This window comes from Acanthochromis polyacanthus, chromosome 16, assembly GCF_021347895.1.
Source record: "Acanthochromis polyacanthus isolate Apoly-LR-REF ecotype Palm Island chromosome 16, KAUST_Apoly_ChrSc, whole genome shotgun sequence".
Classification (NCBI taxonomy): domain Eukaryota; kingdom Metazoa; phylum Chordata; class Actinopteri; family Pomacentridae; genus Acanthochromis; species Acanthochromis polyacanthus.
In genome coordinates, this window is record NC_067128.1 from 6,598,119 (window position 1) to 6,625,532 (window position 27,414).

The following is a 27,414-nucleotide window of genomic DNA, read 5'->3' on the forward strand; positions in this document are numbered from 1 at the left end:
TAGTGTGGACATAATGGATGGAGGCCAGGGCAGAGGAGACGGGGGCAGATGGCTTCATCATCGGCGACTCTTTGATGTCTGTTCATAGCCTCAAAGACAATGAATGAGTCTGGAGAACAGTGACCATGAAAGTATGAACAGATGAAGCTGGATATATGTGGAGCTCTGCTACAAAGTCAAAGCGGGTACGACAAGGCTAAAGACAAAGGAAAGAGCTTTAAGAGTCCCTATATTTAAAAGACCTCCTTTGATTAAAATCAAGTTTTTTATCTTGTTAACGTGGTCATATGGTGTGTTTTAGACATAGACTGTATATAAAGTGGACGTAGCATCTGGCTCCAGAATTGAAGCCAACCTGGAAGTGTCAAAAACTTGCAATATCACGCCGTCTGCTAGGGTTGGCTCCAAAAAGCTTTTGCTCCATAGAGCCCAATTCATTTTTGGAAAAAATAAAATTTGATAGACTGATGTTCTACAGCTCAGGACTTTTTTCCCGTTAGTTTTCATGGTCAAAATGAGAGATCAGGTGGCCGATCTTAAAATAAATCAATAATGAATTTTAAATAAATCGTTAAAGTTGGAGGAGCCAGGGGGCGTGGCTATACTTGATTGACAGTCCCATAGACTGGTCCTGCTCGAGTTGCTCTCCGGTCCAGCTTTTTTGATGACGCTTTTTACGTCACTGGCTCCAAAAATCCAAAATGGCGACCAGGAAGTATCAAAATCCGGGCTTCATTTTCTCGGCGTTGAAACCAACAAGTGACGTCACGGTTAGTTCACGCCTGGTTTTAGATGCTTGAAGACACATAGTGAGTGGAAAAAAATAGTCAGCATCATGATGTCATGCACAACAACCCCACAGAAACAAACATAACAATACACGGGGTCCTCGGTTCACGATGTTATCAACTTATGGCGCTTTGTCATTACATCGGAACTGGTTACATGGAACAAGTTGGAGAGTGGAGAGGGTAAATATGCCATCATGTGGCGCTATAAGACATTACATTCTTCAGTTGTACGCCACCTTGGATTGTGCCACATTCACTAACTTTTTGCCCTTCATTATGGCTCTCAAATGTAAGTCAGACTCTTCTGATGGCAGCACTTTGAAGAGAAGGAGAGCCATGTCCATGAAAATGAAATTAGATATAACAAAACACTTGGAACAGGGGGAAACATCGACAAACATCGGCCAAGCTGCAAAAATAGTGCAACATATTGTCGCGACCCTCTGTGATGAATGAGTGAGACTTTATCTTGATCATTTATTGAACCTTCACACAGGCTACTGCAGGTCATAGCCAAATAACTACGAAAGCCCGATAACTTAGCTCCACAATTAGCTGCCATTCCCAGCTCTCTCTTGCTTAGCTCACACACACACCAGCACAGAGCAACACACACACACCAGCACAGAGCAACACACACACACACCAGCACAGAGCAACACACACACACACACACACACACACACACACACTACTGCAGACTCTCAGCTAATCAGAGGGAAGCTAACTAAACATGACACGTTCACTGACGTGAGGTAAATCTCGAACTGAACAATAAACATTGAAACCTCAATATTAACAACAATATCAGTCCGTTACAATATTCTGTTATCCTCTTGTGAAATGACTCACACATGAAAGTCATTGGTATTCATGACTTTTCCAAATAACGTATCGATATTGTGATGAACATCATGGCATTGTTAACATTTCGCCAGAGTTCTGACTTATGATTAAAATCGACTTGCATCAATCTGTAGGAACAGAACTTTGACGCAAGTCGAGGATCCCCTGTATTGCACATATCACTTGTATTTCAGAGGTTTTTTTTGAGTAGAAATACTGATAGAGAAGTATTAATATTGCACAGATTTGATCTATACTGCACAGATTTTACTGCAAGTGGAAGAATATTAATATTTCACAGATTCTTGTATATGTAGAAGAATTGATATCTCAGAGTTTTAAAATGTACAAAATATTAATAAATCACTGCTTGGATGTGCCGATATTGCAGCAAAGGAAGTGCAACAGCTTTTCTGGTGACTTTTCAAATTTTCATTGTGTAATTTCAAGTAGCTTTACAGTTTTTGAGATATGGTGGGTGTCCGCAGGTTTTTGGATGAAAAGAGTCACACCATTTTCCCAACACTGGATGCATGATGGCGTACAAGCAGAAAGGGTCACCATAGGTGATTGGAGGCACCTCATTACATGAACATCTGGGCTCAATGATTTAAAAGCAAACCAACATGTCAGCTCATTTAGAAACAAAACGTCACCAGAATGTGTTTCCGCCCACATTTGAGTGGATCAATACTGATGTAATTTACTTTTGATTAATTGGCATCACTCTGTCGAAATCTGTTCTCACTTTGACATTAATGAGTCTTTTTGGAATTCTCGTCAAATTAAATCTACCATAATTTAGTGTTTGAAAGCAATAAAAGGGAGAAAACATTTTTAAAAGGCACTGTAAGGTAGAGTAGACCTTAACCTAATGCAAATGAAGAGCGGGCCACGTGATATTCTGACTCACAATCTGAATGCCGACGCTACCAGAATGCATTGCATGGCTGCTTACCAAGACAATGACTCAAGCAACGGCTCCACTGTACACGTACCATTACCTCTGAGCCATTTTAAGGCATGGAAAGACTCTCTAAATGTGACTTTGATACACAGAGATGGGTTTTTAGAGGTTTAATCAATAATTGGTGATGGACCAATATCTGATTCAGTATTGAAGATTCAGCTCACTAAGTTTCCTCCAAAAAATTAATCTACCAAATGGTAAGAAAATGATCACATCTTTAAAGCAGCACTGATGTATTTACTTGGCATTAAAACCACAACCTGTAATTTGCTGATAAAAGTCTATCTGACGGGAGTCAGACAGGAATAGTGTTCAGATATAGTCACGTATATTCACATAGTATCATTTCAGTCTAATAAAAGAGCTGCAAGTAATGTTGACTTAGATATTTATTCCCAGCATATCATTAGATGAGTCAACTGTCTGTGCATCTACTGGAGCTGATGTTATAATTCTCTGGATTTAAACATCCTTGGAAACATTTTAATCATGTTTTTAGGTTCAAAATGCAGTAATTTTACTTTTATTGACTTTTTCTGTGTGTATGTCCTATCCATACCTAAATCTGTACCAAGAATTCCTGAAAATTACTCTCTAGTATTTTTAAGACAGTATTTTTGGTGCCTCTATGATGTTGCCCATTTTTTGCAGTCCCCCCCACCCCTGCAGCCTCAACAACTGGCCACCTTCTCTGGGGAATCGTTGTAAATTGAGTCTCTATTGATGGACTGCTGTTGCAGAAACACACAGTGGGAAGCGACAGGTTAGTGCTGTAAAGTGCTGAGATGTCTTATCATCATCTTCAGTTAGCTGAACACATCCTTCCAGTGACCTCTGCACTGCACATCAACGAGAAATTTGACTTAATTTCCCCCTGAGCCGACCAGGTGCCAACAAGTCCCAGTTTCCTTGTCCAGCCCACAGTAACACCTTGAAATGCCAACGCCATGGGGTGGCGGTGGCAGAAAAGCACATATTATACGGTGTGCGTTTGACTGACGGGAACATATATTTATTTGACAATTAAATGGGAAGGCAGAGAAGTGTTGCTGCTGCGTGTGAGGTTGGACGAACGCTCGCTTTTATTATTAGAAAGCTTCAGTTTTCTCCTTGGAGGATGGTGGGTGGACGGGCACGAGGCTGACGGAGGCCCACTGCTGCCTGGTTGGACCCAATCCAGAGACTCCCATCGCTGGGAAGGCCTGAGGGCGCGTCTGTGTAATTTAAGAAGTGTGCATATTGATAGACAAGTGAGGAATTAAGCTGCAGCGAAATTGCCAACCGCGGTTCTGTTTGCTCTGCGGCTGAAGCGTTGCGACGCCGAGGAACAACACCCCTCACTCTATATGATCCCATGAGCTGAAAGCGCTCACAGTCAGGGAGAAAGAGATGGAAATCTGGACAGTAATGATGGAAAAAAAAAAGGCCATTTTGTGATTTACTAATGCAGAACTAATTAAGGACATTTACAGTGATCGAGCAGTGTGACTTGGCCCCCTGTGATACGGCGGTCCAGATGGTGAGCCTGGTTTAAGTTACTGTATGGAGGCTGTTCCAGGAAATAAAACTGGAAACGATCCCACAGATGGAAGACACTTTATATAAATTCTTGGCACAAGTTTGGACAGGATACTGTAAAATGTATGTAAAAATGCAAAATGTTTATTTTAGAAAAATAAATAAAAATCTGTCAGCTGTGCGCAACAAAAAAACAGCTCATTAAAATTAAGACTAGAAATTGCATGTTTTGCACTTTTTCCCCTTAAATATTTATTGAAGGATATTATGTAAAAATAACAAAATTACCTGTAGTATATAATAATAACAATTAGAGGAATAAGGTATAGTTACACATAAATATAATGATAAATTACTTGATACAAACTGTATTCAGAAAGATTTCCAATCGTAGATGTTATTCTTAATAACAATAATAATAATATTTTGCATGTGAAAATTTCTGTAATTGCACAAGATGTCACAAAATTACAGAACTGTTATTCTCTTAATCAATACTAATTGTACTAAATTTTACAAACCTTTTTATGGTGTTGTTTAATTGGATGTAACAATTTTATCTATTTATAAAAAAAGGAAATATTTATGAAATCATGATATGGTTGCACATATCTTTTAACAGCCATCAGATGGAAAGAAAAATGCTTTATCTATCTTTAAAAAAATACATATATTTTATGGTTTAAAGCTACACATTTAATATTCATTGTACATGACATGCAAATGTTTTTGTAATTTTATGTATTTCAAAATTACAAAAATAATTAAAAAATCTTGAAAAAATTAAGTTAAATTATAGCAGGGGTGTCAAACTCCGTTCCTGGAGGTCCACTATCCTGCATGTTTTAGATGTTTCCCTCTTCCAACACACCTGATTCAAATGATCAGCTTATCATTAAGCTCAGCAGAAGCCTGATAACGAGCCTGATCATTTGAATCAGGTGTGTTGGAAGAGGGAAACATCTAAAACATGCAGGATAGTGGACCTCCAGGAACGGAGTTTGACACTCCTGAATTATAGGTTTTATTTTCACAAATGAACAAATAATGCCAATATGCTACAGAGAAGTGTTGCTATCAATATATCTTTGAACAAACAACATATTTTTCATTTTAGTGACACATGCTGGGTCTGTTCGTTTTTTGGGGGTTTTTGTTGGTCTTTTTTAGGTGACCTCCTGTCATGAAACATGGAAGAAATATAATGGATGTTTGGTGATTGAAAAACCTGGAGGATGAACTCCAGCTGCAGAGATAACTGGAACTGAACAGTGTCACATGAAGTGTTTGGTATTTCTAGTTCAGTAAGTGAAACATTAGAGGTTAGCTTCCTCCAATCCTCCACATTTTGGAGCAAAAACATTGAAAATGACAGTCAGATTAAAGCTTGTGAATGAGTTTGAGTTTGCATGCATGAAGGAGAACTCGCCGGAAAGAAAAGCCCAAAGGTTTGCTGTGAAAGCGTCAGAAAACTTTGATACAGAAACACAGCAGTCGGCCTTTGAAGTCAGGAAAAATTGAGGATTTTTGTCTTCCTTATTTTTTATGTACAGTAGCTTTTGTATATTTAATGAAGCCACGTAAAAATTTTACCTCAAACTTTGAATATTTTAGACTTAAAGGCAGAAAGGTGGGTCAGAATATCTCACTGTTTTATTCCTGTCACTTTTTCCAGACTGAAACTTTACATGGCTTCAGTAAATATACCAAAGTTAGTGTATATAAAATACAAACCGATTCTGAGGGGGTTAGATGGAAACTTTTTTTCAAATTTGTTTGATTTTATATGGAATGACCTGTTACTGGCTCAGACCAGCTTTATTTCTGTGGGTCAAAAAGCCAAAGGCAGCAGCTGTCAGCTACAGCTCAGCTAATAAGAACATCTCATAATCCCAGATTAGCAGAGAATTATTGCCTTTCTAAATTGTGTAGCATTAATGTTTATGTTCACTCTGAAGGAAACATTCCTGATAAGGATTGTTCAGAAAAAAAAGTAAAAATATACAAAATATATCCCCTTTGTGCCCCACAACTTGTGTCCTTTTCCACAGTGTAAGCTGATCTATTCCAACCCCATAGTGTTTGGAATAGCATCACCAACTTCCAAGCATGATATCGAAATTTTTCTAACTGGAATCCTGAATGGATGGCTGGTTTTGTTCCTTTGAGAATCAAGAGAAAGAAAGACTGGCTCTTCAAGCAGCCAAAAAAGGCACTGCAATTGGTCAATGATCACGCCAGTTCTGCATTTCTGCCCTCCAATTGGTGCCCTTGCCTCGATCAGCTGTATCCTCCTCTACCTTTTCTTCCTCCTCGTAATTCTCTTCGTCATTATTGTTCATGCCATTTCTGTGATCTCCTTCCTTTCTCGGTTCTTCCTGGTGTAGTTTTTGTGGTTTTCACAAGCAGATAATGAATTATTTTGTGATTGGTCATTCATGTGCACATGTAGCATTGTTTTTGAGGTATCACGCATCATTTTATAACATTTTTGTTTCTTTTATATCATAGGTGACATATGTACACATGCAGGTGAAACGTAGGTGTGTTAAGAAGAAATGACTGTCACAATTACACATTAGATTTACACTAACTGAAAAAGAAAAAAATCTAAGAAAAATATAGATCACACATTTGTATGATGCAAATCCTCAATTTGGAGGAGCTACGCGGTTAAATATGCATGTAAATACTGGGACTGGACCCGAATATCCGAATATTCGTCGTTGTGGTGGTATCTGAATATTAATTTTGAGATCCAAATACTCGGAAAGAGTCTGATTTGCACAACAAAAAGTTAGTGAATGTAGCACAATCTGAGGTGACGTACAACCAGCAAATGTAAACAAATCTGTCTTATAGTGTGACAGTGTAATAGTCTGCTCTGCTTAACAACTAGTTCCACACAACCAGTTCCGACATCATGACGAAATGCTGTACGTCATAAACAGAGGACCCACCCGTTACCAGTTCTGACCTAACGATGAAATGCCATACATTGATGACGTCGTAGATTGAGGACTGTCTGTATCCATTGAGAGAATCAGAGCTGTTCATTATGTTTGGAGTAACCAGCTATTTAGCAAAGCTAAGGGGGAGAAAATGTTTTGTCTTAAAAGTCCAAAGTTTAGTTTTTATTCAATATCTTATCTACTACATCTATGGGGCGGCATGGCTCAGTGGGTAGAGCGGCAGTCTTGTAACTGGAAGGTTGCCGGTTTGATCCTCAGCCCGTCATGCTCATGTCAAGGTGTCCCTGAGCAAGACATCTAACCCTAATTGCTCCTGGTGGGTCGTGGTTAGCGCCTTGCATGGCAGCTTCTGCCATCAGTGTGTGAATGGGTGAATGTGACGTATCATATAAAGCGCTTTGGATAAAAGTAATATAAATACAACCATTTACATTAAATGAATCAACTCAGCTTTTCGTCATTTTGCTGCTGTAAAATGAACAATGTAAATAAAAAGAATTCATCCATGTGTTCATTTGTTAGGACTGCACGCAGAACGTCTGCAGGGTTCAGTAGACTTTCCACTGAGGATTCCCCTGTCTGTGCAATCACTGCAGCTCTTAATGTGTCTTCTCTTTGGTTACTTTGATTATATTTGACTCTCACAGCTGACTGCACTCATTCATAAGGAGCATGTGTGCAGCACTGATCCAGTAAAGAGGCACGTTTGTCCATCATCATGCTTGCAGTGTTTTGAAAGGAAGGCTAGTGGTTGTAAAATATACCCACACAGCGAATTAGAATCCACAGTTGACCTTCTGAAGTTTGAAAGGCATGCTATCTTTTAAAAATTACCTAAACTATATCATTTATCAGTCAGAAACTGTAAAAACTGAATCATCAGATTTTTAAACTTCCAGACAGTCTTTGCTATGCAGTGTTGCCTAATTAGAGCAGAAATATGAACCAAATCTAAGCTTAGAATGCAGATATTTAATCAAAAATTATCTTACTCTACTTGTGTCATTTAATAAAAATCTCCAAAAATAAAGTGTTTTAAGCAAATCACGAAAAAACTCTTCAGTGCAACTGTGAAGCTAAAAAAAATGCAACAAATGTATCCCCAAAGTAAATGTTCAGTGATTTTTGAGATATTTGATTTCAAGAAAACTACAGTAGTATCTATACTGTAGAGACAACTCTTACAAATCCCACAGAGCAACATAATCGGTACATGAAGTGCGTACTACATACATTTTGTGACAATTTACACAGCTATGATCGACTTTCCTGTGAACAAACTTCACGTGACAAAAAATCTTGGACTTTTTCGGCTGAACTGCAGGCAGTGTTTACACAAAACAGAGAGGAGTTTGAGAAGCCTCCGGTTTTTTTTTAAGGCAGTATTGGTAACACCAGTGGATATTTTAGGGAAACTGCATGTGTTTCAAACAGGAACTAGGGCCACTACGTATCACCTACAGCTATGAAATCTGATAGGCATAAGGAACTCATCAAGATGAACGGCAGTGTAACTGACAACCATACCTAAAACACAACCCGGAAGTCAGCCATTTTAAATTATGGGTCATATTTTGGACCAATTTTTGCACATTTTCAAAAGCTATAAACTTAAATAGCGTAACCCCGACAGAGCTGAAATTTGGCCAGGACGTACTTAAGGCATGGGTGATCAAAAACGACCAAAATGCTCCGCAAAAGTCTGAGGGTGTGGAAATGGTGACTGGCAGAATTTTGACATTTTGCCATGACACAGGAAATGCTGTGTAAGTGGTCTGTACATGCTCCAATCTGCATGAAACCGCTTGGATACCCGACCAACACTGTTTGCAGCTTTAATTCAATTCGTATTGTTTTGTTTTTGTCTCTGATTTATGAAATCATAACTGTCACACTACAAATTCCTGAGTTTTCCTCTACTTTTCGCCATGGTTGTGCTGTTTCCATCGAGACTTTATATTACAGTTTATAGTGAGTGAAAATGTGACAGAAGCTAAAAGCAGCTCAGAGTTCAGAGGGTTAATACAATAAAGTAGCCAGCTGGACCTAAACGAGTAGCCGGCTGTTTGGCGAGCAGCCAGAGCTTATGGAAAGCTTTTGAATTGGCATGAGTGTATAAAAACACAGAAAACTGTCTGTATTGGCTGTCCAGCAAACAAAAATCAACCCTCCACATGCGCCAATAATACAGATCATGAAAAAGCACCGCAACCTTTTCAGTGACTTTTTCCCCACATATGCTCCTTAAAGATGGAAAAACCTCAAGTCAATTAAAATGTGGAACTCTGAGGCAGAGAGAGAAAGACTCAGAACACGTTGCAAGGATTAATATTTCATTCTAATGAAAAGATGAGCTGTTATTGCTGCACCGAGTCCGATGAGGTCACACACCCTTTGTGGTGTTTTTTTTTTCCCCACCAAGCATCACAAAAGCAGCCGTGGGTCTGCTGCCACCTCAGATAACCTCCTCGGCTTCCTAAACAAGTCTGCTCTGCCCTCCAGGTCCCATGGCACCAACCGGAGGGGGGGAAGAAGCTGACACATCCCAAAGTCCAGAGAGATTCAGCCGAGACCCGCGGTGCCGAGGGGCTCTGTGTGAGCCTCATAATGACTCGGTTTCAAAGGCCTCTCCTGCCACCGCTATGCAGAGCGTTTGATCTCCCAACACTCTCCCTCCGCCTCCTCTCCCTTTCGCTCGGCTCTGCTTTTCAAAAAAAAAAAAAAATCCTAATTAAGAGGAAAGACGGCGACGATGATGAAGGAAGGAGATGAACGGAAGCTGGCTAATTTAGGAGGCCTCACCTTTTCAATTGAAATATAAAAATCAATATCCTCCTTTTCCACGCAGCGGCATCCAGAGGGCAGGAGTACAAACTAACAGAGGCTCTGTCCATCGATCAAAAGAGGGAATTATATTAATTAATGCAAATGAGCTCAGTCCGTTCTAGAGATAGGGGCTTGAATTCTGTGTAATTTGTGTTATCGAGCATAATTGGAAACAACAGGAGATAAACGTTTGAAAGGTTAGCGAGCGCAAATCCTGCAGGTTAATACAGAATGTGACACTCAAGTCAGTCCTTTTGTCTCAGAGAACGATTGCCTTTTTTCTTATTTCTATATATTTTTCAGAGATTTAAATGATAATGAATCACAGCCAAAGTTTATTTTCTTCAGAAGAAAAGGGTGGAAGGTTTTTTTTCTAATTAGTTCAAATCACAACAGTAAATAACAGAGTGAGAGATGCTTCTCAGATGCGTGACCCCGAGTGTTTTCTTCCTCTTCTTTTTTTTCACTCTGGCCTGTTTCTTACTCATTACATTTTGTTTTGGCAGATGTTTCTGCTGTTTTGTTTCTGCATCCTCATTAGACTCAGAGGCTTTCATTATCAACATGCAGGTGCACAGTGCAACCTAAACCATCAATAATTAAAGGATTAAACTTTTAAGCTGGTTTAGTGCAGAAGTATGTGTGGCGGCCCGCAGAAATTAGCATCTTTAGCCGCGTATGCCAGTAAAAGGGGAGATGAAAAGGCGTTAATTTCCCTACCTGAGGTCGAGGATGCCCCGTCACCAGACAGGTGAGCTCCAGGGTTTCTCCTTCTCGGATGGTGTAGACTCTCTCGGTGTGCCTCTCCTCCTCCACGTTGCAGGCATGCCCTGAGTGTATAATGCGAACCGTTGGAGGCGCTGCAGAGGAAATAAAGAAAACCTGCGTTAGCATTCTGGTGATTTCTGAAGGAATGGGTAGGTTTAGCACAGTTAGATGGTGTATTGATTAAAAAGATTTTCTCGCTTACAACAAGCTTTGAGCACACATTCATGCTGCACCCGATGGAGCACACGAGTAACCAGAGGTATTTGTAGGAGAAAGAATCGACACATATTTTACTTTTATAGCGTTCCCTTTGGTATAGCTTTGTTTAAAAGCTGCAAATCTCTCCAATACAAGTTAAGGGAAGTTGCTTTCAGAAAATGAATCGCTGCCTTTCAGTGTTCCTCTGCAGCACTTTGATATCACCTGGTACTGCTATGACCTGTGATCTTCAAAGACCCCCTCCAGGGAAAAGCATGTTTTTTACCTTGTTAACATGTCCGTATGGTGTTTTTTATATGCTGAGATAATCATGACAGATTTTTCTTTTTTTGCCAATATATCAAATTTCATATGGAAAATAAATTGGATCTGTGTCTGAGAAATCACTTTCAATTAAGTTCCCCGTTACAAAAACACCTCTCAAGGAAGTGTGTTAATTCCAGATCACATGACCTGCTCCACATGATGTCATTTCCTCCTGAAGAAAAGACTGGAAAGACTCCAAGGCTTTCTGAGTTATTTAATATAAAGTTGTGTGTGAGTCAAGTGTGGATTTATGGCATGTTAACTGTTTTACTGCAATATCTTTATAAATAACTTTCATTTTCAGTTTAACTCAATTGTATATATAATATTTAGAAGAATTTTGTGTAAAAATGCCATGTGGTGTTTGGTTATAGGCGGCCATGTTGATTTTCGGCCTGAAAACAGCAAAAATGTCAACTATGCTACAAAAAGTCCCGCAATTACATATTGACCCTTCTAGCAACTACCAGTTTAATCTGAAACTGCTATTAGTCCATGTGGGTGTATTTAAACTGGTGCATATCTTATTTTAGAGCATTTTTTGACTGCATTGCTTCCTAATGTTATTACATCAGGGGTATAAAAATGCCATAAACAGTGATGTGGGAATATTTTGGATCACAGGAACGGAACACTGCAGTAAAACTAGTAAAACTCCAGCACTTAGTTGACCCTTGTGGGACAATAAGAAGGATTTAATCCAACCCAGAGAGGGACACAAGTGTTTGGGGTTAAAGCAAAGAAAGGAAGGCGTCATCTCAGGCAAAACACCCAAAAAAGATCCCTTCCACTGAGCTGTGAAACAAAAAAAGAGAAAGAAACTCAGTTGCATGTAAGCGACCCCTGACAATACAAGCATCTGTTAAGCATTTATTCCTCTCCAACTTACATGATTAGTGAAGAGGTTTGGGGATGAGATGATTTAGAGAGCGGATATGATTAGGAGGAGGAGTACAAAATGGTGAGGAACGAAAAAAAAGAGGAAAAATCCAGCAGAAATCAGACTGTGGCTCAGCTTTCATGTTGGAGGAGCCGCTTCCTGTGTGGGCCCCGGCAGCAGCAGACTCACTGCTAGCTGCGTCCAGGCAGCGATGCTAATGAGCGCAGCGACACTCTTCTCCGACGCTGCTCTGGGAGTCTGAGTCGGAGTGCATCCTTAGCCGTGCGCTAACCGCTGATAGCAGCCATAGCTGTTTGTCTCATTCAGCTTGTTAACCTAATGTCCTGCCCTTCTCAATGCAGATTGATGGATTTGGATACTAACTGGCTACTCATAAAGCCGCTGCCCTTCGTCATCTCTCCCTTTGCACCGGTGATGAATTCCATAGGGGAGGAATCAGGGCTTGAGGAATAGGCTCAGCTTCGCGCAAGGCTACCACTTAAAACAAAAAAAGGCTTTGAAACAAGACCCCAGGGCACCCGCCGAGCAAAGTCCTAATGCCATTTACTCCAGTATCTGTGCAGCATTGCCATCAGTCCTGAAGGGAAGGAACGAAACACCCATAATTAATATTCTTCAACTGCATTTACTGCAACGACACATTAACACATTATTGTTCTTTATGCACTGAGCTTACAGCCACAAACAAGCCTCTCTGGAGCAAACTTAACGAGCACAGTAATGTTCATGCATATACAGCGACGAACTGCTCTTTTTCAAATCGCTTGGCCTAAAGCAGGAGCTACAATCATTACTGCATATTTTTCCTGTTTGTTTAGCTTTCATTCCACTGACAGTAACTACCCATAAAATATTCAGAGACGATATCTAAGAACGGACAATGAGACATTAATGCAGTGGGATTTAGGCTGCGTAAAGAGAAATGTCAGCGCGCTGACGGTTCGGAGATAAAAAGATGTCCAGGCTGAGGGGATCCGGGTGATAGACAAAGCTTTGAACACATCACAGCAGGCCAGAAACAGCTGCTTATATCCCTGAACATCTTAACTACATCCCGTACACGTTCATTATGTGGATAGAGTTACATCTCACACACTTGAAATGCTGTCTTTTATCTGTACTGTCTCCTCTGACTTCTTGCAGTTTTTGAAAATGGAGAATAATAACTATTGCCCTCTAATAGGGCCCTTTAATTTAAATGCAACAGGCTGGAAAAGTCTTATAAATTAGTTTATTCTACTGCTTAACCCAGACCAGTGGGCTGCTAATTGAGACGTGAATGCAGATTGTATGAAATATGTGTGATTATTACAGTTTGTTGTATAGTATGCACTCAAAAAGGTAAAAATCCCAATTGTCAGTGCCTATTTATCACGACACAGTTACATATGGATGTGGAATCTACTGACCTCAGGAAATATCTACAAGTATTGACTTAAAAATCCATTACTGATAGACCTGGATATGTGGACAGATAAACGCCCACATATACCTATTAATCTATCCATCATGGATGAAAAGAGCTGGATTGAGAGACAGATAAATATGTGTCGATAGAGGAGGGGTACATGTGAATATTTCTAGCTACCACATCCACAAGCAGCATCCACCTCTAGTGTAAGAATAACTGTGTTCATTTTTTAGCCAGTTTTACATTAAACCATCTGTTTGTCACATTAACCCTGAGCCCAGAGGGTGAGCTGGAGCATTTCACTTCCTCCACTTTTAGTGTAATTATAGAAAAACCTCAGGTCCTACAAACAAAGTTTAAGTCGTTATTTGTAGCAGAGATGTGGATGTTGCTTATATAAAAACAGGATTAATCTAAGTCAAATTAAACGCATGAAGATGTGCTGCACTCTTCCATGCTGGATTATTATTAATAGTCATGTCTTAATATGCAAACAGGATTTCAGAACTTTTCATTATTCTTCACTAAAATGTAATATAAATGCTTATCGATGTATTATATATACAATTGAGTAAAATTGAAATTGAAAGCTATTTATAAAAGGTATTGTAGTAAACCTGTTGACATGCCGTAAATCCAAACTTGACTCACACTACTTTATATTAAATAAGTCAGAAAGCCTTGGAGTCTGGCCAGTCTTTTCTTCAGGAGGAAATGACATCATGTGGAGCAGGTCATGTGATCTGGAATTAACACACTTCCTCGAGAAGTGTTTTTGTAATGGGGAACTTAGTTGAAAGCGATTTATTTGTTATTTTCCATATAAAATTTGATATTTTGTCAAATAAGAAACATCTGTCATGATTATCTCAATTTCATAAAAAGAAGACATTTTTAAATAATCTCATTTTATTATTCTTTAACTAATTAGAAGGTGGTTGTTATTAAATTTGGATGGTTATTTAGTTCACATTTTAGTGATATTCAGTCATTTTTTGTTAATAGGTGATTGTTTCCATAATAATTATGGAATTTGTGAACACATGATCATAATGTACATAAAAAAACACTAGTTTTTTTTTTTTTTTTTACTTTTAATAAAAATGCCTGAAAGATAAATCCCATGGACTTCAAACATCCCTCAATAATATATTGACCTGGCTATCAGTCTGATTACTGAATATTGGAGTCAGTCAAGCGCTAATAGCATCAGCAGTTGTAGTAAAAAGTTATAGGAGCGTGGTTAAGGACAATTAACCAATATTCAACTTTGCTGAAGCTCCCTTTTCTCCTCTGTCATTACAAGGTTACATCCCTCCAGAGCCAAATTACAAGCTGTTAAATGAGTGAGCGATCATGTATGTTGAGCAGGAGAGCAGAGGTCATTCAGGAGCAATGAGCTGAAAAAAACTCTTCTGCTGGTGGCAGATTTGGATGTTAATTAGATGTTTTTTTTTCTGATCTTGTGTGTGTGTTTTTTTTCCCCACAGATGGGGAATTGGCATTGGCTTAAGAAGCACATCTGCCACTCACACTGATGTGACTGCAAAACAGTGGAAGAGGGAGTTAAAAAAAATCCATGCTAAACATTGAGCGGATCTTTACTGATGCAGAGTTATTCTGGAATCGCTTGTTTATTTGCTCCACTTGTGATTAAACAGTGTTGTCGCAAATGTTAAGCAAATGTCATGAACCTGTGGGTTACAATTTTACATTTGCATAAATGTGCATTTCAGCCTGTAGTGTCACTTCCTCTCACTTCCACCCAGTCATCTGCAGGCGCACACACCCCAACCGTCTCCACACACAGCTTCCTGATACCTTAAAAAGAAAGAAAAAAAAAAAGGAACCAGAAAAGGCAGCGGAGGACCTGCAGGCTAGAAACAGGAGTCTCAGATGTGCATCTCCTTTTTCATTTCATTATCTCATTTCCATAGCAGTGACATCATTTTCCCTCCTCTGCAGAAACACACAACAGGGAAAAGGAAAGCGGAAGAAGGGAGGAGAAGCCGAAATCACCTGTACACATAATTTGTGCATGTTAGGCTATTAGTTTAGCGCTTCCTCTTCATCCTACATGCATGCGTGTGAGTTAAGTGTGCATTATGTCCTTGTGTGGTGAACGAGCAGCTCCCAGCAGAATGCCGAGTCCTTGGCTTCAGTTGGAGGAGATGGAGACAGGTTTATCCACTAACAACGATGGAGATTAAATTGGATTTGGCTAAAAGCAGCCTTGTCACCACAGCTCTGGAGTGCCTGAATGGCAGAGGGGGTTCTTGGCAAACAGCAGAGACTCTAAATTTGACAAACAAATGAATGTGGAGGGAAAAAAGAAAGCGAGGAAAAACTCCCAACAGCTGGGGCTCGTTGTCGCTGCGGGCTTAATGTCCTCAGACCAACCCCCGAGGACCACTAACCGTATCCTGCTAGTTCTCTGGCTCCGTAATCACCTTCTCAGAACGGTGGCGGCAAATGGAGAAAAACAGGGCGAGAGCGAGGAAACAGAGGCAGGAAAACATATGCAGCATGCATACGGCAACAATTTTACAAAACTGATTGTTTTTGTTATCACACAAAGTCATTATGGTGTTCCAGGACGAAGCGAAATAAACTTCAGTTGGTCATAAAAGCAGGACGGCGGGGAAACAAGTCAATTCCAGCTGTGTGATAACGCTGCACGATGCCAACATGAAAAGCTCAGTGATAACACCGACAAGTTCAGGTTTGTCACAAAAATGATGGATTTTGACATTAAAAACTTAAGTTTAAAGTATGTTTCCTGTATTTAAAGGCATTAGAGGAGATTTAATTTCCTACGACTTTGAATGTAGCATGCGCATGCGCACATACAACCTTTCCCTCACCCCCCTCTAACCTCCCCACTCTTAACATTTACGAAGAAACGCCCCCCTCCAGAAACTTGCGTAGGACTCCTGAAGCTTTCTTTTATGGCTGGGTCCCCCTGGATCTTTATCTGCCATCATGTAAAAAAAGATGAGCAAAACAAGTCGCCAGCTAACTACGAAGCTATACCAAAGCAACACATACAGAAAACACGTAAGTCCAAGGCAATCTACGTCACCAGGTCTGAGACGGAAGATTTTTGATTGACAGGAAAGGGAGCAAACCAAACGCCTCGGTCCGAGCGCGTTGATTGGCTGATGTTTTTCAGGTCCTGCCATGTCCACAGTTATTTTTTAAAAATTTTTTAGAAACCATACATACAAGTCCACTAAAGGTCAGTATATTCATTTTATGTGAATCAGACAAATTAAACAAACAAAAAAAAACATCCTCCATCATGCCTTTAATAACATGAATGTAGAGACTCATTAAAGAGCCAATATTCAGGTTTTTAAGCCTTTTTGATTAAAAAAAGTAAGCATTTTAGCAATCAGCTTTGTTCTTTTTCAATAAATTTCTGCTAAAATAAGTTCATTATTCTACCAAGCAATGCGGTGCAGTAATGTGACGGTTGGTGGACATTTATTCTTCTGTTAATCTGTGAATTTGTCTGTGCACAACATTACTCAATAACAGACCAACGGATTTGGATAAAATTTTCAGGGAAGGTCAGAAATGACACAAGGGTCACCTCATTAGATTCTGGCAGCGATGCGGCTTATGCGATGTGCCCACTAGATGCGTTTTTCCTACATGTAAACACGCCATACCTGAAAATTGCCCGCTTGGCGGCTCGGTTGCAAACTTTCTCTTTTGTGATTTAATTTTATTATTAGTTCAGTGAAAAGGATTTCTGAGAGCATTTGAGGCAAGAAACAACCTGTGCAGTAGCTAAATCTGTCCGCGTTTTAGTTCACCGACAGCTCGTTTAGACGTTTGACAAATGTTTCACAATGCATCGGGCCTTCGCAGGCCACATCAAATTTGCATAAAGTAGAAGTCAAGTCTATTTTATGCAAATGAGCTCTGAAGAGACATCAGATCGCAACTCGAAACACACCACAACCGGACCAGCATTCAACACACAACACATAGACAATGAATGGGATGCGAGAAATTGCTAGATATAGCGGAAATGTACTTTTATCGACTGGATCCACGGATTTGTTACCAATTTCTGTATCAATGCGAGATAGCAGCACAGCGTCACTGCAATTATGACAACAAGTGAACACTACATCAGCTGCCTCCTGACGATCACATGATTGTGATCCTACTACAAATCCACCGCTGCAGACTTATCGGGACTTATCCAAGTGAAATCATACAACGACTGAGCAGCCTTGGCAGACTACTGCACTCTCTGAGTGCTTTTCTTGTTTAAGAATGTGCTACTTCAATTTTAGAAACAAGATCTTCCTTTTTACGGCAAATGTGCATCTGTTACATCAGTTGTCAGTCTCCTTGGTACTGGAGTTGGCATTCTGAAGAAAAACGTCAAAGGTCACAGTTATCAAAACTGCCAAAAATGATGGGTTTTCAAGTATAATTCTGGTATTTTATGATGCTAATGAATGTGCATTTAGCACCCGCTTCAACTACACAATAGCAAATAATCTGCTTTATAGGTGTCTTTACTTAAAAAGTACTACAAGATTCATATAAGTTGGTATACATGTTTTAATGCTTGGACTGTTAAAGAGCTCATATTCTGCTGTTTGGTTCCTCATTTTCATCAGTGTGTTTAAAAAAAAGCTGCTTTTGTGCATTTGAAAGGTCTACGAAGTCACAAATCCATGCCAAACTTAGCGATCTTCTCCTACAGAAAATATTGCTCCTGCTTTGGAAATACTGCCATGACTGGTACTATATTCAGTAATATTTAAAACAAACACTTCGCTGTGTTTTTGCTACATTTCTTCCATTAGAGTGGGGAAAAAGCAGAAATCTACCGAGCATGTGTCTGCGTCTCCCAGAAAAAAAACAAAAACAAACCAGCGACCACAAAACTCTTCTTCCTGTTCAGGTTTCCACAGCTGTCCAAAGATGTGAAGGCATCGACCTAAAAGGACCTGGAGCTTCATTCCACACGTAATTATGCACAGATGATTACCAACTGATGAACATATAAATAAATGATCATCTCAGAGCTGACTGAGCGTTTACAGGAGGCGGTTCTTAAAGAGACAGGAGTTAAAACGGAGCATTTCAGACATAATGTGAGCACTAATGTCAGTATGGGGGGCAAGTTTTGAGCATTGAAGCATTAAATGTATTCTATTAGAGCCCAAAAACAAATATCAAAGCCTTTAAATGAACAGAAGAAGAGCTATTTAATGCTGTAGTTCAGTGTTTTAGCATGTTGTATTATCAGGCATGCTACTGAAAAGAGGTTATGTAGGAAATAGGTCTTACTCTTCTGTTCAACTCAATACAAGCTGAATAAAATTGTTGTTTTTACAGTAAAGCATGAAAACAGATTCTTGCCGACTTCAAAAATAACATTTCAAACCTCTAAATGTGCAGAATATGGACTCTTTGCAACCAGATGTTTCTCCTAAATCATTAATGTTCACATAAGACACGAACCTCCTGCACTGGGTGAAACATGTCTGCTAAAAATAACATCAGTTCGTCATTACTAAATAACAGACTGATTATTTGTTCTATCAATTAGCATGTTATATGCTAAAATAACTATATGCTGATCATTTCTTGATCTCCTATTTTACCTTTTAAAGATAAGATAAGATAATCCTTTATTACTCCCCATGTCCGGGGAAATTTCCCATGTTACAGCAGCATACATCATACAGTAGAGCAACAATAAACAATATAATGCTAATCATAATAACAATCACAATATGTTCAGGAGTGTAGGATGGAAAAAGTGGCTTATGGAATGATGTGAAGTACAAGAAGACTCAAATAGCGCAAGAACTGAGCAGATTATGTGGTTCAATAGTGAAAAATTACCATAATTTGCCAGCAACATCCTGTTACTACTACATATTTTAAAGATAAAAGTACAAAAAGGTCATAAAGTTGTAAAATTGACTCTGAAATACTACAGTAGTGACACAGCAAAGCAATGTTTGCTAACATGAGCCGACATAAACTATTGATCATGCATGAATAAGTGTAACACACAAGTCTGAAATATTCATAAATGTAACTATTTAATTATTATTTATCATTTAACTATTTAGTTATATGAAATGCTACTTTATTTGAATATACTTCATATTAAAGCTGAGATCCCACAGTGTTATTAATTATGGAGAATAACCAAAGTAATTTAATAATATAGCTAAGAACCTTCTGGATTATTAATCAGGGAGCGTAACCTAACTAATTTAAGTATTCAGGCTCAGACATTTTATTACAGCACTAATAATTATGGAGATTATGGCCACTAATTTTGAACTGGAGTCATGACCTTTAAAACAATATACATGAAAACCCAACAAATTCAAAGAATCCCATGAGATAGCTTTGATTTATTTATTTTTTGTGTAGATGGATTGATCTGACACACTGAACAACATGGCTCACTGCTTTGTTGAATGTGTTGACCTGCTAAAGGTGGATGCTATTCAGCTGACTGATGCAATAGTTGGATTTATTTTCTGAGATGTCCGCAGTGTTTTCTTCTTGTGTCTGATCTTTTATGAGGTAATTTCCTGGGATCAGCATCGTGATGGAGGTTGGTGGTAGTTTCAATCAGCCTCACTGGGGCAAATCGAATGGACTTGGGAAAGAAAGAGCACGGGGAAGGAGTTGGTGTCTGTTTATTTTTTGTTTGGTTGTTTTAGGTCGGATAAAGTCTACACGACATTATGGCACTGTGCACAAATGGGACATCACTTCCGGCACATTTCACCAGCCATTTGACTTTTTTTTTTTTCTGCTTTTTGAGTCATTTTATGGTGTTGAAATAGAGACAGTTAAGGTAATTCTTGTGCCAGATATCGCTCAGGAAAAAAATAAATGACATAACATAAGAAATGCACTACATAAAAGGTAGAAAAGCAATAAGGTATGAGTGTGATATGTTTCTGAAATAGAACAAGTAAACTAAAATAAGGCCAAAACAGAGAAGTAGAAAGTAGTGCTGGTGATTATACTGAGGTAATAAGTAATATCACACATGATAATGTAATGTTGCACCTGAAAATGAGATGAAACACTGCACATTACATCGACAGAGTTGCATATGAAAGAGAAATACTGCACATGGAATCAAAATATTTCAAATAAAAAATGGCGTGCAATAAAATGTCAAATGCATAAATCCAACTTGACATGTTACCTGAATGCATTTTTTTTTTGCATTTGCCAAGTGGCTTTGCATTTTAAAATATGTTTTTTCCTGATAAAAACGCTGGATAAAGCAGTCTGAGTGACAGAGCAAATACTGCTATGCTTTTCTGAGAGCATAAGTCACATACTGTAAACATAATGGTGGATTTTGGTGCATTTATATACTGGATCAGGGCAAAGCTGTGTCTCTCAGCATTGTAAGGATACCTGTTTAAATGTGATTAGTCAGAGGCAGGCAGAGCTCTGCCAATACCTGGATTTGGTTTCTTTCTGCTGGTTGGAGCTGCTGTCATCCTCAGTTAAGTAAAGGAGCAAACGACTGTCAAAACATCACACATGGTTTGATTTCAATAAATGTTGCAGTGATACAATATCTCACCAAAAATCAAACATTTATCTTCTGTACTTATATATAAAGCTGGATATAAAGCAGTAACGCGCTGCTGGCACACTGATGTTTCACTATTTTTAATGATCTAATCGGCACCAAACCAGTTCTTTTACTGCAATTTTTCAAACCACATTTTGCTGTTAAGTTGGATTTCCAAAGCACGACTTTCACTTGTAATGGGGCATGTACACTTGCTGTTTTGGTACTTCTACTCAACTAAATGACCGGAATACTTCTTCCACCTCTGGATTCATTGTTATCAACATATTGCTCAGAGCAGCTCTACGATTGACAGCATAATTAATGACGAACAGAATTCTCCGATATTAATAACACATCGGCCGTACAACAGTAATTATACGGGCAGAGTTTCCCAAACCTGTAGAGGTGATATTGAATCATTCAGCACATCAATATTAGGTTTGAGTCGTGTTCAAATCCTCTCAGGTGATGCACAGCATTGCCATTGGTTATATCACTGTGAGCTCAGTGGATTTTACCTTTGAGATTCAGTAAACATGCTCCACTGCCAAAGGCGCCACACATTGAATTCTATTATTCTCAGTGCTTCTCCTTGTGCCTTTAGAAAGTGTGAGTTCACACTGCACCCAGGCCTTCCTGCTGTATAGCTGAGAAGCAACTCATCTGTGGGGTCATCCATGTGTGTAAGGCCTTGAAATGGTTTGCCAGCAGCACATGCATATTATTACATCAGGGCTTGTCAGAGCGTATTGATTACACACTGTAATGCACTCGCATGCAGTCCTCAGTCCTGCACTGTTATTGTAAATGAGACTCCGTATAGATCCTGCTTCGCACTATCAGCACAGATCATCTATCACACGGCGTGGTCTCATACGTTCCAAAGAAAACACTCCATGTTTGTCCAGCTCAGCAGACACAAGAAGACAGACGTGGTTCTAATCAAGAGATATCAGTTAAGTGGGGTTTGTTTTTTGCTTTTTTTTTGTGGATGCTTGAGATGAAATAGCTCATTAACGCAGCAGAGGGGTCCACTTGCCGGTGCATTCAACGGGTCTCAAAAAGAGCATAAAACAAACAGCTGTGGCCCTGCGAGTTGCTATTTATAGCTGCAGACATATACACCCATAAACACATGCACGATTATTCAAACACATGCAACACACTCTAAAATTAGGCCAATGTGAACCTGCCAAAGCCCTGCTGAGATGGAAGGAGAGAGGGGGAAAAAGAGAGAGAGATGACTATGGAGTGTGAAGGTAGGGAGATTTAGAGGACAGATTCATCTTGGCTCCCATATTATGACACTCCACAGCAGGGCTTATGGAGCTTGACTGCATACAGCTGCATCCATTATGTTCATGCAAGCTTTATGTCAGATGAGCCATCTTGAGGAAGCGACACAAACGGGCCCGGTATCTTCTGATGTATTACGTTGGAACTTGATTAGCACGAGATACTCGGTGTTTTACTCCAAAGCAAACACTGGAGCTGTCCACTTCCTCTGTCCATGGTGCTGAAACTCACAGGAGCTCTGCAGTGAGAGTCGACCGTGGGAAAAAAAAACAAAAAACAAAACTCAGCTGCTGCTTGCAACCGAGTGAGGAAAGGTTACCTAATGTAACGCAATGCAATGTTTTATTTAAATCATGCATACATCTCATAAAAATCCACCATCTTCAATTCACTGTTCCAGAGCCTGGATAAACGTAGCAGCAGCAACAGAAAATTTAATTCCCATTCTGATCTGCATTCTAAGCAACTGGACTGTAATATGGTATCCAAAGTAAAGCTGAAGAATTGCTGGATTTCAAATCAAAATCTGAATTTAAATAGCAAATTGCAAAGGCTGCAATTGATCATATAAGTTGTGCAACATGTTTGACCCAAACTCATGGCGTCCTGCTTGTGTGTGTGAATGTTGCTTTTGATGACGTTTCATGTGAAATGCTTAGTCTCAACTGCACTTTTCACCTCTCATCCAAGAGGCTTCTTCATTTCCTCACAACTGCAACTGTTCTGCAGGGTAGGTCCTATAACGTCCCATAAATCATCACCTGTCTTGTCGTTTCACTTCCTGTCCTCATTTGTCACCTGCTCACCTTCCTCTGGTCCCACCTCCTGCCAACCCAGCGGTTGTGATCCCAGCCAACCTCATATATCGTATACACTCTCTACTTTCTCTTTTCTCTTTGCCTGATTTCTCTGCAGTTTTCATGTGTAAGTTTCAGTGGTTTCCAGCTCTGCTCTGTTCTTTGGTTTTTGATTTTTCTCGGCGCTCTACCTGGATTTCTTTGCTTGTTTTGGACTGTCAGCCTGTGTTTGACCACCTGCACTGCCGGTGAAGACGTTGCCCTTTTGACTTTTCTGAGTGTTTCTCTGCATCTGAATCTCTGTTCTACCAACAAACATTGAAGGTCTGCTATGATAGCAAATGCTTTGAAATGTTTGAAGCGGCAAAACAGGGACGTAGTCATCTTTGTGCTATTTTAAAGGCAAAACAACAATTTGATTGATAAAAGAAATAATCACCAGATTATTTCCTGATGAAAATAAATGTTAACTGCATTAAACATGGTAAATATAAGCTTAAAGGCACAATCTGTAATGAAACCTTACTATCATGTTTGCACAGCTTTCATTAGCACTCTAAGATGACCGGACGTTGGAGTAGAAATTTTCTGTATTGCAGGAAATACAGTAGCTTGTAACACACTTCCTCTTATAGTACAATGAAACAAACTAAAGATTTTACGCAAACTTCTTTGGTTCAACCTCTATCAAAACAAAAAGAAAGAAATGTTTCTGATTCAGGATGACACCGGGGCATCTTTAGTGTCGGCTGATCATGTTGACTTAATTTTACTAAAGACATGTCCTCCAGCATGCAACATAAATATATGCACATTTAACAGTGTTGAAACCTGATTTTCACCTCTTCAAGAAAAACTGAAAACATATTTTGTCCTCAGAAAAACCTGGAAGCGCTTTGTATCAAACTGTTAATATATCATGTTTTGGTGGGAATCCAAAAAAAGCATGTGTAAATACCAGCAATATGCATCCCAATGCATATTGCTGGTGAGCTAAAATGAACACTGATCACAGTTTTGTTTGAAACTGTTACACAAAAAAATAATACATCATATGTTGAAGCTGGAGTAGATTTATATTTCGGTCCGTGAATGTGTACATTTGTAAATCACTGTGTGTGTCAGTCTGCAGCTGCACCACGATGAAGAGTTTGCATAATGATATGTAAACCCCTCTACAGCAGAGACCTGATGTTGTCTGCAGTCAGGTGGAATAAATATGTGCATATATACACAATCAGCCAAAATGAGTTGGAAAATATTGGCATATCAGATAAACTCAAAGTGCATCTCTATGTTTGACTTGTTTTGGGGTTTTTTTTTACATTGAGAAAACAGTCAGTTATTCCATGGTATGTAAAAAATATCCTTATCTGGATCTACCCTGAGTGTCCCAGTTATCCTGCATGCACAACACCCTGAAAGCAGCTGCACTGAATTCAATGGAGTTGTTACTGCTATTACTTAAGCCTCAGCATTTTTTGTGGGGGATTTCCATCAACATATGATGAATTAACAGTTTAATTTAAGACACCCTCAGGCTTTTTAGGCACTAAGCATCTGCTTAGTAATTCTTAAAGACCTCCTCAGATGAAAATCAAGTTTAGTTTTTACCCGAGTTGTGCAAGTAGCACCTCATAGTCAGGTGTCCTGTGATTTTGAAGACCCTCTCTAGGGACATTCCATTGTTTTAACATTGTTAACGTGTCTATATGGTGTTTTTTATGAGCTGGAAGACACACCATGAGCAAAATATCCACCTTGAAACTGCAGTAAGCTGGTGACGATCTCAAAAAGTAACATTCAGACTTCTGGGGTTTCACACATGGCAAAATTTAAGAGTCAGATTGCAGGATTGAGCTTTACTGTGTCATTATTCTTCTTCAAATTCAGTTTCTGGCTTGAAAATGAATAAATAAATTAACTTTTACAGTGTTTGAGCAGAGTTGCTGAGCTACAGCGCACGTTATATTTAGGCCATTTTAAGGTATAAAAGAACTATTTTCAAGGAGAAAAAGTTTTGGCACACAGGAATTTTTAGGAGTTAAATCAATGCCTGGAGAAATCTGTGTTATAAAAGCAGAAACAGGAGACAAAATATAAAGCCTCATTAATGGAAACTTTCTTTCTGCTACTGAAAATGCTGAACAAGGGTTGAATGGTTTGAAGCAAGCTTAGATGTGTTGACTGGTACAAGCAAATGTGTGAAAACAGGAAGCTCAAGCAGCACTAAAAAGCTCTGTAGCGTCGTCTGATCTAAAGCCTCCGTCAACCTCAAACGCAGCCTGGTGTTACAGGGCCATTAAACTGGACATGAGCAGAGTTCACTGAGCACGTCCTTGGCTCGTGTAAGCAAGAATAGCTTTATGGGGAAGAAACTTACAGCCCCTGACGAGAACACGCTGGTAAATTTAGAATCTCATTAAAGAAAGACCTCGACGGTTAAACAGCGTCCGCTTAGCTCGTGCCATTAGCGAGAAACACCAACAAAAACTGAGGTGGTGAAAAAGTACATTTAGCCGAGCAACAGTGCTACACAGTCAGTGACACAGTATTACAGTTAAGTAAGCCTTTGTGGGGTTTTTTACTATCCCATTCAACTATTCTCTCCATTCACGCTGCCACATTGGCAGAGTGGGGCCTGTTGTGGCCGTTTGATTTCCCTAAACAACACTAATCGGACATCTGTAGGGAAGGATAAAGCCCAGATTGGCTGTAACCACGCAGCAGTTATCTGTTGATAGGCCCGACTCTGGCCAACACTCACACGATTGGCTGACGCAGGGCGGCAGCTTTCTTTATGGTTGGCTAGCGGCGAGCCAGCAAACGGCTCACCGAGGATAGAGTATCTGGCAACCCTCTGAAGATTGGGTGCTGCCCGCCAAGAAACTGTCTGATGATTGGCTGCGGCGCCTCCAGAGTGAACTGATTGTCCTATCAATGCCCACAGCGCCGGCCGGCTCACTGTGCTGCCTGCTGGCTGGCTTTGTAATATGCAGCTATCCATAACACCTCCAGGGGGCATACGTCCATGTCTTTGAGTGTTTGTGTGTGTGTGTGTGTGTGTGTGTGTGTGTGTGTGTGTGTGTGTGTGTGTGTGTGTGTGTGTGTGTGTGTGTGTGTGTGTGTGTGTGTGTGTGTGTGTGTGTGTGTGTGTGTGTGTGTGCGCGTTTGTGTGCGCGTTTGTGTGTGTGACTGTATACCATCCATAACTTTTCCATCGGGGAGGTGTGCAGCTAAGCCCTGCCAGCAGGCTCTAACACCTCATTATTCTAAGCCAGGCAGGAAATGGGTTTTAGAGATCTCTCACTGAGCTGTGCTCTTGGAAATGTGGGCTACAGGTCTTCCAATATCAGCAGCAGAGGGAAATGCCTCTTTAGCTGTTCGAGTTAGCTGCGCCGCAACGCTGAGCAGGCATGTATCACCAAACACAAACTGCTACGGTCTCGTGCAAATTAATTTGGTTTCTGAGAGTTTTTGAGTTTTAATGAATTAGAATTTTTCCACCGAGTCTTGTTAACTGAAGGGTGCTCATTCCATGTGATGTTAAATACAGCTTGGGCAAATGATTAGGATGAAAAATAGCAGCGCCTAAAGCCTCATTAGGGGATTTTCTGCATTTGGGTGAAAAACTTAAGCGAGCTCATATGCACTGACTGGGGCATTTAAAGGAGGAGGAGGAAGATTAAGAGACAGCAGAGGAAGAAATAAGAGATGGTGACTAAAAAGAAAAGAAAAAATGTGTGTTTGCTGATCTATACAATCTGAAAAAAAAGAAATTTACCTGCCTTGTGTTTTGTCACAGACCAAAAAAAGAAACAAACCCCACAACAAAATACTAAAGTTACTGGGATAAATACAAACAGATTTCACATTAAAGCTGTAATGATTAATCACTTGGTTGCTATCAAATTACTCACTGATTATTGTTTAAATTAAAGTTATTTTTTTTGGCTTTATATGACTGGTTGGCAGAGAAGCAGACAGAAAAGTGGGGAGAAGAATGGAGGGGAAGACCTGCAGCAAAGAGCTGTGAGCGGGAATTGAATTCCTTGCATTGCTGGCATTTTGCACTTTCAAAGTTACATTTACCCCACAAGCTTCTTTATGCTGATGTCATTTATAATATAGTAAGATTGTATTTATTCATTTTTCATTCTTTTATATATTGCACATATTACAGCTATTATAAT

At 39.6% G+C, this 27,414-nt stretch overlaps 1 protein-coding gene across 4 annotated transcripts in view; it reads right to left on the reverse strand.

The window, feature by feature from the left end:
- LOC110959551 (MAM domain-containing glycosylphosphatidylinositol anchor protein 2-like) overlaps positions 1 to 27,414 on the reverse strand; it is a 287,510-nt gene that overhangs the window by 193,924 nt on the left and 66,172 nt on the right. For all 4 annotated transcript variants that reach the window (XM_051960688.1, XM_051960689.1, XM_051960691.1 and 1 more), the window contains exon 2: positions 10,644 to 10,783. In XM_051960688.1, coding sequence (XP_051816648.1) covers positions 10,644 to 10,783 — 140 coding nt within the window. The remainder of the gene's footprint in view (positions 1 to 10,643; positions 10,784 to 27,414) is intronic.